The following is a 13089-nucleotide window of genomic DNA, read 5'->3' as shown; positions in this document are numbered from 1 at the left end:
GAAGTTATGTAAGTTATTTTCCCGATAATATTAATATGATGGATCTGACTTTTTTTTGTAAGCGATACAGGTTTTAAATATGAGCATTTTTACAATATAGATTCACTAGTCTGCTTACAAATAGAATTAGAATTATTCGTCTCTCTTTTGGATGGAGGATGGCATATCTTCCATAGATTGTATTCTATTCTCCTTTTCCTAATAATATTTCTTCTTTAGTCAAACAACCAAAGGTTAAAATATTTATTTTGAAGATTCGGGGTTGTGCAAGTTGAGATGGATATTCATGATGCAGAACATTTTTGTATATGTATGGACTTAGCCAGCAACTGAGTGCTAGTGTCATTGACGTGAATCTCTATCTTTCTTTGTGAACTTCAAGGGAGGCTTTGAGACTGTTTGATTGTTTGATGTCTGTTTCCTATGACATTATCTAAGACTTGAAAGGGAGTTTAAAGAGAAAAACAAGTGAAGTTATGATCAAGTATCTATTAGGGCCTAATTGAGAGTTAATCTAAAAATGGTAACATTCACAGTTGTTAAATTGGCTTTTTTGTATTTACTACACACATTAATTTCTTTTTGGCAGCTGCGTTTTAGTGAAGCATTGTTCTATAGCAGCTCTTTGAACCATGTTGGAGCAGTGAAGAATTCAGAATATAAACAATGAATTGTTTGTTCTAGGCAGTTTTCTTCTGGATTTCAAGTATGGACTATCTTTCCTTGGGATGGTATATTGAATGAAGAAGATTTTTCACATATGAAAGCCATTGTACTAGGAATCATATTGTTTAATCCTTGGATAGTTGAGAACATTGCCCCAATGCACATATATCTGGCTGATTGATGGACCATGTAAACCTGGTAAGCTCTTTATATCATTTTGATTGAGGAGCAGCAGATGTGATCTTCTTTCATTGCAGGGTAGATTGTATGCCAAGGAAAGGTACCTTCTTATCCATCATGTTTCTTCTGACCCCAGTGCTTGGATGACTATGTTGGTGCACAACCTTCTCCACTTTTGTGTTATATTTGGCAATTTCTCTGTTTCTCTCTTCCCATTTTTGGCGTGTTCTTGCAGAAATATGACCTTCTTTTCTGAACAATAAAATACAATCTACTGAAAGTTAACAATTGATTCTTAATATATTGTTAAAAAAAGGTTATATTTATTTTGCACCACCTTATGCAAAATCTGTTGACTTTTATTTCCCGTTCATAGATGGAGTGGATAGTGGATATCTGTCAGTTGGTTATCTTATTCTGGTTATGTGCTAAATTCAGAATTTTTTTATCTTTCTTCCACTTTGCACTACTTCAAAAATTAATATAGAAAGCAGATTATTATTCCATAGATTTGCATGTCCTGCCATGAAACATGGATGGAGAAGTGGGTGATGCAAAGCATGTTAGATCATTGTGGACTGAAATTTTTGTGGCCAGATAATATTAATTAGTATGGACCAGGTCCTTTGGAAATTGAGGATCAAAGGGATTTTTTCCTTGTATCCTGAAAGTCTTTACTAGGTCTTTATGCCAACTCTATGAAATGAACTATGACTTTGTTGCAAGCTGCTAGTTAGATGCCTTGTACCAAATACTCTATGAAATGAACTATGGTTTTGCTGTTAAAGGACAATTTATTGAGATTACCTCTTCAGGTTGGCTGTCTGTTCAAAGCAGAAATAATTACATTGCCGATTTGTAACTATCCTGCCTCTCTATTTTCTTCTTTCTTCTAATTGTGTTAATCTGTAATTGCAAATTCTCTTGTATCATTGATAGCAATTTGACCCTCGTGGCTGGGGAATTGAATGCCTATTGACTAGTTAAATATTTGTGTTGGGAAATAGTTGCGGCTGTGTATACAAGGTAGGATCTTTTCTCAGCTTGTTTATAAAAAGAGTTTTTTTTTTTTTTTTCAAGAAAAAGGAAGTTCTTTGTATGATTGTGAAAACCGAGTTTTAAGGCATAAGCATTCTAGTCTGGATTCACTTTGTGCAAGTAAATACTATAACATGTCACATAAATTTTATTGTTCAGTCTCTTCATTGTATTTTGTTTCTTGAACTGAAAGGAATTTAAAGATATTTAGAATGGTCTTAAGAAGAAAGATTATGGATTGACATACAAACAAATATATTTGACACATACATGCATGTCGAAAGAAGAGTTCCATTGTCCTATCTTTTCTGATAATGACTAGTTCTTTTCCTTAGTTAAAAAGTAACTGTTGACAGATGTGACTTGAGTGATCTTTCTGGTTAGGTCCCTGATACCTACAAGTATAACATATATATTGGAATAATAGATGTATTTGACTTCCTTCCCTTTGGTATGAGGAGTTGAAAAATTTTATCATTAGATGCCGTTTCAGTTTACCATTTTTAAGGTTGCAAGAACTGTTAGACTTTTGCTTCTGACATCCATCGATACAGTTTGGTGACTGACTTATGTCTTTTTGTTGTATAGTCTAAAGGGGTCTTTTTGTGTGGTTTAGAGCATAGGGCCAGGGTAACCCAACAAAGTCCTTAGACCTGGTCACTTCCTACCAATAGATTTGGTCCAAAACTAAGTTGCATCTTTTCCGCCGTTAGATGCTTTTGCTGAAGGCTCGAATTTATTTTTAGTGAATTAAAAGATAAACTTAGAGCAAGTCACGGTTGACTTGTTTTTCTACCTGGTTAACTTAGAATCTTTGAGGTGGCTTATTTTTTACTTAGATTGGAGGTATTTCATTACTCTGTATGTGTGTGTAAGAGAGAGAGAGAGAGAGAGAGAGAGAGAGGGATGAATGGTGCATGTGTGAGAGTTAAGAAGGTTGGAAAATGGGAAGAGGAGTAAACACAGAATTGAATAGGCAGAACAAGGACAAAGAGGGAAGAGAAGGGAGTTACCAAAACGGAAAATCGCACCAGAAACGTGGATTTTAGTGAGTAATGAGAGGGAGAAGGCAGGCAAACATATATAGAAGAGATTTGCATTTGCACAATTTAGAGAGAGAAGGGGGTCCGAAGGTGGAATTAAATTTGTATTTATCGTCTGACGTAATACCCCTCATTATTCTCAACCGCCTCAATTACTCTTGCATTTATGTGTTTTTAATGATCTTTCAATCTAATATAGTCCCCCCCCCCCCCCCCTCTTTTTAATGCTCGAACTACCTACCCCACTCTCCCTCATTTACCGTATCACCCTTCTCCATTCCCCTGTATCTTCTACGCTAAACACCGTCTTTAAAGTAATATTGCATACAGACTGTATCTTATTACATTTTTCTACTAGTCTTGTCTCGCTTTCCTACCCTTTCCAAAATGGCAGATCTTTTACTGTAATTTCAAAATTACATCGTTGGTTAGTGTTTTAACTGTTAGATTATAATCTTAAAAACTATTATTTAATAATTAATCGTCAAAAAGTTAGTGCTTACTATTAAAATTGTAAACTCGCGCTTGTTCTAACATTCTCCTTTCACAATCTCATCCCTGCCCAATTTGCCTCTTATAGTTTCTGCGGACTTGACTGAATATTATGAAAACGATTTGTTTATTATCGGAAACAGGTTTTCAACTGCAGTTTATTATGGCTAAACCATCTGATCCTAAACTGGGTTTTATATTTTTGGTAGGCCAACCCAACTTTTGCGGACCATATTTAATCTGAAACCCTAGGATGTGCGATAAACCTACAACATTTGTGTTGATTGTTATTATTAAATCTTGTTTCTTGTTAACGTTAGTCCTTGTTGCAGAAAACTCAGTTCTAGAATAGCACAGCATAGACGCCTGGTTTTGGCAAATTCATATCTAAAATATATTTATTTAGGTTGGCGTAAGTCAATATGGGATGTGGGCCAGGTGGGGTCATTGCCCCAAATATTTTGCAACATAACATACTCTCTCTCAGCCTTGGTGTGGGGTCCCCTCGTGACTCAGTGAGTCGAGATCTTCTCTCTTTTGCCTTTGTGCCTCTTGTTTTCCTAAAGCCAACAGCGGTTCCCAAGTACGAAAATATCCCAATCCCCCCCAAAAAAAAAAGATAAAAGTACAAAAAATCTAGCTCTGGGTCATGGATTTTACCACCTTTTTTTGATATCTGATAAATTCGGTGGTTTAAGCCGATCCTTCACTTTTTTTTTTTTTTTTTTCATTTTTTTGAACTGAACTCTTCCTTTTTATCTGAAAAATTATTTTGTAAGCTGTGATATATCTCTTTTATGATTAGTATAATTATGAATTAAACTGTTTATTCTAAATTTTTTTATTTTTTCTTTTCTTTTAGTAACAAGTCAGTATATTACACAAAATAATTTATTATCTTTTACCCTAGATAAACCTTCCCTTGATGTGGCATTTCATGATTGTCTACTGCAGTGAAAAATTAAAAGAACAAGAAGTTGGACCTGATATTTCCCAATATATAAGAAAATCTAAGGTAGCTACGGCAGCTAACTATTTTACATAGTCTTCTGCTAAACAAGAAAAGAAAACTTGATTAAAGAAAAAAAACACCATTAGGGTGCCCATATTTCCCTCCATATCCTATTTTAGGGCTCTTTAACACAAAAACTAGCTAATTGAGCTCCACTTTTCATAACTTAAGTACCCCATTTAACAATTTCTTCTATCTTTTTTAAGGATTACCTTACAAAAAAAGTTGAGCACGATTAACTTTTAATTTGGAAGCCAAAGAAAAAAGCTGCAAAATCTAGTCATAATAAGATCATATTCGTAGCATATATGATTGGAAAGATAAGGCTATTGACACTCCGATTATTTATATTCAAACTCCTGGTTGTCATGTATTTTGAAAGAGTGCAAATATAAATAAATGGAGTGGGAATAGCGCTCAACCTCCAGCCTACGAGATTACTTTCAGGTCTTCCTCGTCATCATTGGGGGAGTGGTGGTGGTGCTGGCGTCATGGAGGAAATCAAGCAAGACGGTGCTCTTGCATTGAGGGCATTTAGCAGCATCTTCTGCTAACATGACGTAAATATGGCAACTCGGACATCCTCGGAGCACCATGGACGTCGTCTCTGGACTGCTCAAGTACCTGTTTGAGTCGTCCTGGTTCAGCTCCGATGACAGGCAGGAGCTCGACTGAGATGTCGGTGATGGGGTTGCCGATCGGTTGGGAGACTCCACTCTTGGGTTAGTCCTTGGTGGTGATAGGTTCAGCTTCAAGTCAAGCTTGGGTCCATTTCCATTCCTCCGGCTCATCCTGGTAAAGTCTTCTAGCTCCTTCTCTGAAACAGAAGTATGAAAAGTTAGATTGACTTGATGATTGTGATTGATCAAAACATAATGGAGAATTTGATTGTCAGAAAAGAAAAAACCAATCATGATACCCAGAAAATCTTCCTTCTTGATGTTAGCGACTTTGAAACCTTAGAAAAGAAAAGCCAACTTCTTAATTCTTTGCTGTGTGAATCAAGAAAAGAGGTTTAGTGTTTGTAAGAAAAAGGAGTTTTGAGGGGTTAGGTGGCTAACGAGAGAAACCAGGTCAAGACCAAAACAGGGTATGGTTGCACCATCAACAAGGACTTGTTTGGTGGTGGGTTTGGAGAAGTAAGGCCATTTTATAAGGAGGAAAAAAGAGGGGGGAGAGAGAGAGAGAGAGAGGGGATTTCTTTAAAGCTTAATTAAATTATGGGGAAGAGGTGGAGAGAGACAGAGAGAGAGAGAGAGAGAGAGAGAGAGAGAGAGAGAGGACTGATAAGAATTGAATTGAAGCATTGGGTAGAAGAAGAGTGTAAATTAAGGCCAGGAAATTTACTAATGATTTGAAAATAAAAAGAAAAAAAAGCACCAAGTATACAGAATTAGGAAAATTTGCAGTAAATTTTGCAATTACAAATTGCAACAAAGCCTTCATTCATTGTTTGTAGAGAGGGAGAGTCGGTGTTTTAAAGTTGTATGTGTTTATATCTCATATGTATATGTGTATATGTATACATATAGAGAGAGAGAGAGAGAGAGTGAGAAATTTGATCATTATAGCAGAGGGGAAAAAAACCAAAGGGAGCTTTAATGGCTAAAACCCAGATTTTAAAAAACCAAACTCACCACCTATGAATTTAATATCAGACACCAAGAAATTAAATGGCAACCAATGAGAAAGGCGAAGTATAGCTGTTTAAGCTCAATTAAAAATATAAATATATCCTATAATACCCAGAAAAAAATTAAAATCCAAGAACAACCAAGAAAATAATTAATATCAACACCACCAAAAGTTACGTAGGAAATAAACCAGTTAAATTAATGAACCCCTGAGTTTTCAGCTTGGTGGTTTTACTGCGAAATTTAACTTCCAATAAATATCCACCATCACTTTCCCTCCTCCTTTCTTTCTCTCTGTAATTTTCCCATCAACCAAACAGACCCCCCAGAAAATAATAATAATAAGGGTATGTATGTATGTATGTATGTATGTATGTATGCATGCATACGATATCATTGACCTTTTTCCTGGAGGGAAATGCTCGAGCATCAGTTATTTTCCCATGTGAAGTTATTTAATGTTTTGGTTTGAAGAGCGTTTTTAATCCATGATTTGATATTTGTCATTGCCAATAAATTTTGATAATCTGAAATCCCCAAACAGCTAATCTTTTAACTACGTGTTTAATTTGAAAGCTGACAACCTAACAAATGAGGTCCTTGATAATCCAGAAAATAAATTAAATTAAATTAAATTTATAAAGTTTATTTATTTATTTATTTATTTTCTTCCCATTGATTTTAGTTCTCTATTATTAAACTCCAACTGAGTAGTCAATAAATTTACTCAACATCATAAAAAATTAGGTTCGTCTTTTTAGTTCTATTTATTTTTGTGTATCCATATCTATAATATCAATTTTTAAATATTATTAAATCTGCCAACCTAAATTATTAAATTCAAACCGTATTTTATAATATTATTCTTTGTATGAAGTTGTATATTTTGATTAAATATATATATTATTTTAAAAAAAATATTAAAGATATTAATTTAGTAATATATCGTAAATAAATTATATATATTGAATGGTTAATGTTTAAAAATGAATTAAAAAAAAAAATAAGTGGAACATACATAAATAAAAAATGTTTAATCATTTTGGTGCGTATTGAAGTGGAATTTTCTAATAATTATTGAAAAATAACCCTAATTTTAATTTAATTCGATGTAATAGAAGACCTAAATTATTTAATTTCTAAATCAAGGTAGAAAGATGAAACAATTATGGTTCTGACTTTAAGGTTCGTTGTTGATAAAATTAGGGGGAGGGGGTGGGGTGGTGGTGTGTTAATCATGCAAATGGATTAGCATCGTGAAATTCCTTTTCAACTTTGAAAATCTTGTCTGCAACCTAATTAGATAATTAATTAATTAATTAATTGAAAATTTTAATTAACTGAACTTCAAAAGATTTGGATCGTTAAGTAATCTTCGGTAAAAAATCTCTCGAGTACTCTTGTTTATACAGCAAAACCAGATAAGGGATGATGGATTAATTTAGTAGGCTTGAAAATGACCTAATTACTCTTACTGACATCGGATTCGGTTAATCTACATTGGGTATATTTACATTTTCAATAATATAAATAAATTAGATTGCGTTTCGTTTGAATCCACAGTAGTTGAATTATTTGAAAATGAATCAAGTCGATATCTAAAAGCATTGAGAAAAGTTTATGAAGTTTTAGAATAATTTTGAAAGTGGGTCGATGAAAATCTTCATAAGGTTTATAAAAACTAATTTTTTATTTTATTTTTATAGATTACATATTGCGAAACATTATTTTTATAAATTTTAATAGTAAAATATTATTCTTAATTTTTTTAAAAAAAAATTAAGGACAAACCATATTTGTAACGTGATATTACTTAATGTTTTCCCCTCAAACCTAATGTGATCAAAATAACATTTTTAAACATATTTATTGAATAAAACTTATTCCATATGCACAATATACTTTAAAAGCAAATATTTGAAGTATTCTTAGAACAATTTGACCAAAAGGGCATACTTGAATACATCTTCTCTCAAAGCATAGTTTTTAAGCTCAACAAATTTTAATTTAGAGAATAATTCGGAGAAAAACATAGTTTAAATCGCAATGTATTTTTTAACTTAATATAATTCTCAGCTTAATATTTTTTTAAAATAAATTTTGGTATAAGTTAGTCTTTTATTACTAATTTTAATGTTGAATGTCCTTTATAAATCAATAATTAAATAAAAAAATATTAAAAATTAAACATATAAATGTACTTGGACATCATATCTTATCATATTATTCTCGTATTATTTTATGTTTTATTGTACCAACCCTTTGGTACGGTTGCCAAATACTACCTAAAATGAGGAACCCTTATGCATAATGTAATTTCTTCTTTTACAACCCCAAATATATTTAAAAAGTATACCCAATAAATTAATTAATAAAATTAATATATTCTCTAAGGCGAAAAAACTTTTTCGCCTTCAAAATAAAATATCGTAATTTGTATAATTAAGTGTAAATTTTTTGAGCAATTAAATACTCGAAATTTTAAATCATATTCAATTAGTATCCAACCTATCACTTTTAAAATGAATATTATATTATATATGGTGTCATGTAATTACACTAATTTCATGTGGTTCATCATGTGACATTTAATGTCGCGTTAATACATTATATAAAATTTTAAAAATATATTATTTTTTACTTAAACGAAATTATAATAAAATATATTAACATATGCTGATATGATATTAATATGTCACATAACATGCCATATAATATTAGTGTTTAGCATAAAATTTTCATATTTAACATTATATTTTAAAACTAATAGCATCAATACTTAATTTTGTCACAACTTCAAACATTATTAATACAATTTTAACATATGGATTAAATTAATCAAGCATTTTAATAATTGAGTGGTCGATAAGGTAAAAATGAATTAGTATTCAAATTTATCTTTTAATATTATTTATTGGGCCGGGCCGGGCTCCAAAGCTGGCCCAAAATTCAAATATTTTTGGGTTGGGTTAAGTGAAATTTATTACGTAACTATTTAGTAATTGAATTAAAATGGTAAATATACCTTTATATTAATCTTGTTTAAATTTAATTTTTTTATTGCAACTATATATTATTATTGTAACATATATTTTATTATTTTTTTAATCGAGACTGATTTACAATGTATGTATGTATATATATATATATCTATGTATGTATTTTCTTTATGGTATAATAAAGAAGCCCATGTTGGTCGATTGATTAAATTCCTATTGATGATCAAGCAGACTAATGTATTAATTGAGCAAAATTCGAATCCTATTTAGTTAATGTAGTAAATAAATATAGTAAGGTGGTTTCAGTTAATGGGTAAATTAATTAGGGTAACCACTAAAGGCCATAACCCTATGGAGCTTAATTACCAATTTTTAATTATTCTAAGTCTTTGGTTAACACTTAATTTAACAATTAGCAAATACAGATAGTACACTAACTATATATATATATATATTTATATGTGGTGGGTATAAGTTTTTAAATTATTAATTAATTCCAATTATAATATTGTTTAAAAAAATTTGTCACGGCATTAATAGCTTTGATTCTTCAATAATGATTTGACCCGAATATTTTGGATCGTTCAATTGAGTTTGATTTTCATCTTCAATTGGTAAGAAGATTTTTATAATTTTATTAAAATACAACAATTTCTTAAATATAAATTAACAAAAATAAATATTTATCGTCTATATTATTATACGTACTATTAATTTTTAAGTAGATATAAATATAAATTTATTATATTAAAAAAAAAACAAGAATTTAAAAAAGTTGGAATTAAATGCTTATTTAAAAAATATTTGCAAGGAACATTTTGGAGTTATTTTTATGGATATATATATATATATGTATATAAATCCTAGCAATGAGGTCGAAATTACATGTTAAATCCCGTCTTGTACATAAATATGGATACGTGTGCACGTTGTCTTTATTGTTGGTCAAACTTAAACCTTTAATGATATGCATGCATTTGCCAAAAATAATTTAAATATAAAAATGATTTACTATAAATAAATTAATACAAAAAATTCATTTCTTCCACGTACACCCACACAGCTTACTTTTTTTTGTTATATGTATACATATATATATATATATAACTCGGTAAAATTTAGAATGAATAAGAAAAAATTAAAAAATTAACAATTAGGTGGTGTAATTATTAATAATAATTAATTTATAATATTTTAAATTACTAATTTGATTCATCAATATATTAGTGATACTGTATCGAATAAATTAATTAAAATCTTAATAAACATATTTAATTAATAATAATATTAAAAATTTCTCAAAACGAAAAATAAATAAAAATATTAACTATTTAATCGATTGATAATTTATTTATTTGAGATTTAATTATAAATTGAATAATAAATATTTTTAATAAAAAATATGTACCTAATTAATTAATAATGATACCCTACCAAATATATATATATATATTTTTTGAGAACGGAAATATATAACCTAATTTTATTTTCTATATTTATTATTAAATTAAAAAAAAAAAAAAAAAAAGGAAGAAGGCTCATAAATTTGAACAATTAAGGAGAATATTAAGAGGTGCAGCTGCCCAAGTTAGGTTATACACTGGGATCCACCATTACTCAGTGTATAACAGTTTGGAGCCCACAATTTAAATTCATCAATAAATTATATTATTCCATTTATTAATTATCCAATTCCATAAATTAAAGTGCCTTTATTCAATAAATATATATAATTATTGAAAATTAAGTAATTAATTAGTAATTAACTCTTACCCATTTGACTTTTATGATCGCTGGTGTAAACATTAAGAAGCCAATGAATGCTCTGCACCCATCAATACACACACACACACAACATGATGACTACTAGCTACGGTGGTGTGAGAGGAGTTTTTAAATTTAGTGGTAATTAATTATTACACAGAAAAAATACTTTATGAACACCAAACATAAAAAAGGAAAATATTGAAAGCTGGAGCTATAAATTTTATTTATTATACCCTGTATAGTTTCAGACTAATACTAAATGTATAAACATTTATATATTGTAAATAAATTAGGTGGAGTGCCAATATTATCTATTTATATTTATACATACATTTTTAAATAAATTATATAGTTATAAATTTTGATGATAATAATCCACCGTTGTTCATTAATATTTTATATATACATACATAATGATAACAATTAAAAATGTTTTTCTTCCGATGGTGATATTTTAAATATTTTCAAATTCTCAAATCATAATCTATAGCATCTTTTATACTATTATTATTATTTTTTTCATAAGCCTTTCTTGAATATGAAATAATTTATGAATAATAAGTTTTGTACTAATATATGATACTTAAATTTTAATAAAATTTATATAAAATTCTTCATATTGCATCTTATTTAAAAATAATATAAATTTTAGAATAGATAATTAAAAAATATTTGTAGAATTTAAAATTATTTACACCGATCACATGTATATTTTTTTAAGTTAGAAATTCATTCTTAAAGTTTCAAAATTGTTAGAGATTGGTCTTTTAAAATTAATACGGTTGTTATATACACGTGGTAAACAGTGCGTCCACGTGGGAATAAATGCGTAAAAAATTAACAACATGGTGGACACGTGTCTGCCAAGTTGGCAAACACAAAAAATTGAAGAGCTTTTTTTTCCTGCGTCCAACCTCTCTTCTTCAAAGAGAAGCTGGGTTTTCTTTTTTTTTTTTTTTAATACCGTATATATATATATATATATATATAAGGAGAGAGAAGAGGTTGAGAAGTAAATTTGTTTATATTATATAATATATATATATATATATATATAGGGAGAGAGTAGAAGGGATATATATGTATATTTAGAGAGAGAGAGAGAGGGCAGGAGATATATAGATATATATACTATTTGTATATATATTCTGAAGAAGCTTTTGATCCGTATATATATATATGTATACTATATATTCTGAAGAAGGTTTTTTTGCACCAAAAATATCAATCTTTAGAAAAGAAAAGGAAGCATGGTAGTTCATTTATGGTCTATATATATATATATATATATATATCTCCTTCTCTCTTTGTATATATGCATATATACACATATATATATATATATAATATAAGAACCAGAATGTGAGAGTTTCCGAGACAGCAACAACGGTTCTCCGCGGGCGACCTTCACGGCACGAAGACGGCTTTTAGCAGGACTGACGCACACGTTAGAAGGAAAACCTAAACCTAACTTCTCTTTGAAGAAGGGAGATATGACACGCAGGAAACCAAAGTTTGGATTTTCTTCAATTTTGGAGGACTAAATTAGACCAATTTTAAGAATTTAAGAGTGTATTTGAACAAAAAAAAAAAAAAAAAAAGAGACTACAGCGATCAATTAGATAATTTTAAATATTACAGGAGCTTTTTAATTATTTATCCCTATAAATTTCATTAATTAAACTTCAGCAAAATTTGGATTTCTAATATGCCCAAGTGTGTTCAAATGCGTGAAATCAACCCCCAAAAAAAAAAAATTTCATAATCTCGTTATAGAAAAATCAAATCTTAAATTTGACCAATAGATAAATAATTATATATTAAGTATACCTTTATGGGTTTATTTATTTATTATAAAGTATAAATTTATAAGTTCTTATAGTACAGAAATTATGGAAATTACCCAAAAGAGTTGGTTCTAAAAAAATCATTTGGAGTTAATAACACATTAACCACAAGAGAATTGGTTGACATGATAAATATTTCTTCCAAGAGAAATAAATTGATTGACTTGTTGAATTTCTTTCACTTTTTTTTTTTTACACGATGAAATTCAAACAATATTATCAATTATGCACCAAAATTGTCCACTTCCACACCTTTTTTAGATTATTCAAAATTTTATTCTCAAAATACTATCTCTGAAAATTGAACTTATATTAAGAGAAAGTAAAAATAATATCTAATTACCTAATGAAGTAATCGTCCTAAGAATTTTTAATTAATTTCACCAAAATTTTCAATTGTATTTTTACACC

General features: G+C 29.5%; 1 protein-coding gene across 1 annotated transcript; it reads right to left on the bottom strand.

The window, feature by feature from the left end:
* Positions 1 to 4380: 4380 nt before the first annotated feature.
* On the bottom strand, positions 4381 to 6016 carry LOC110810530 (protein GL2-INTERACTING REPRESSOR 1). The gene is made up of 2 exons (XM_022036712.2): positions 5351 to 6016; positions 4381 to 5248 (listed from the first exon to the last, which is right to left on the bottom strand). Exon 2 carries the CDS (start codon positions 5220 to 5222, stop codon positions 4875 to 4877), a length of 348 nt encoding a protein of 115 aa, XP_021892404.1. The 5' UTR covers positions 5223 to 5248; positions 5351 to 6016; the 3' UTR covers positions 4381 to 4874.
* Positions 6017 to 13089: the final 7073 nt, after the last annotated feature.

This window comes from Carica papaya, chromosome 8 (genome assembly GCF_054855325.1).
Source record: "Carica papaya isolate Zhongbai chromosome 8, ASM5485532v1, whole genome shotgun sequence".
In the NCBI taxonomy this organism is placed as follows: domain Eukaryota; kingdom Viridiplantae; phylum Streptophyta; class Magnoliopsida; order Brassicales; family Caricaceae; genus Carica; species Carica papaya.
Note: the sequence above shows the minus strand (reverse complement) of the source record. Positions and strands in the feature narration are given on the sequence as shown.

What these genes read in the sequence shown, in the direction of transcription:
- LOC110810530 (XM_022036712.2), bottom strand. Translation starts at nt 5,222, where the DNA reads ATGAGCCGGAGGAATGGAAATGGACCCAAGCTTGACTTGAAGCTGAAC.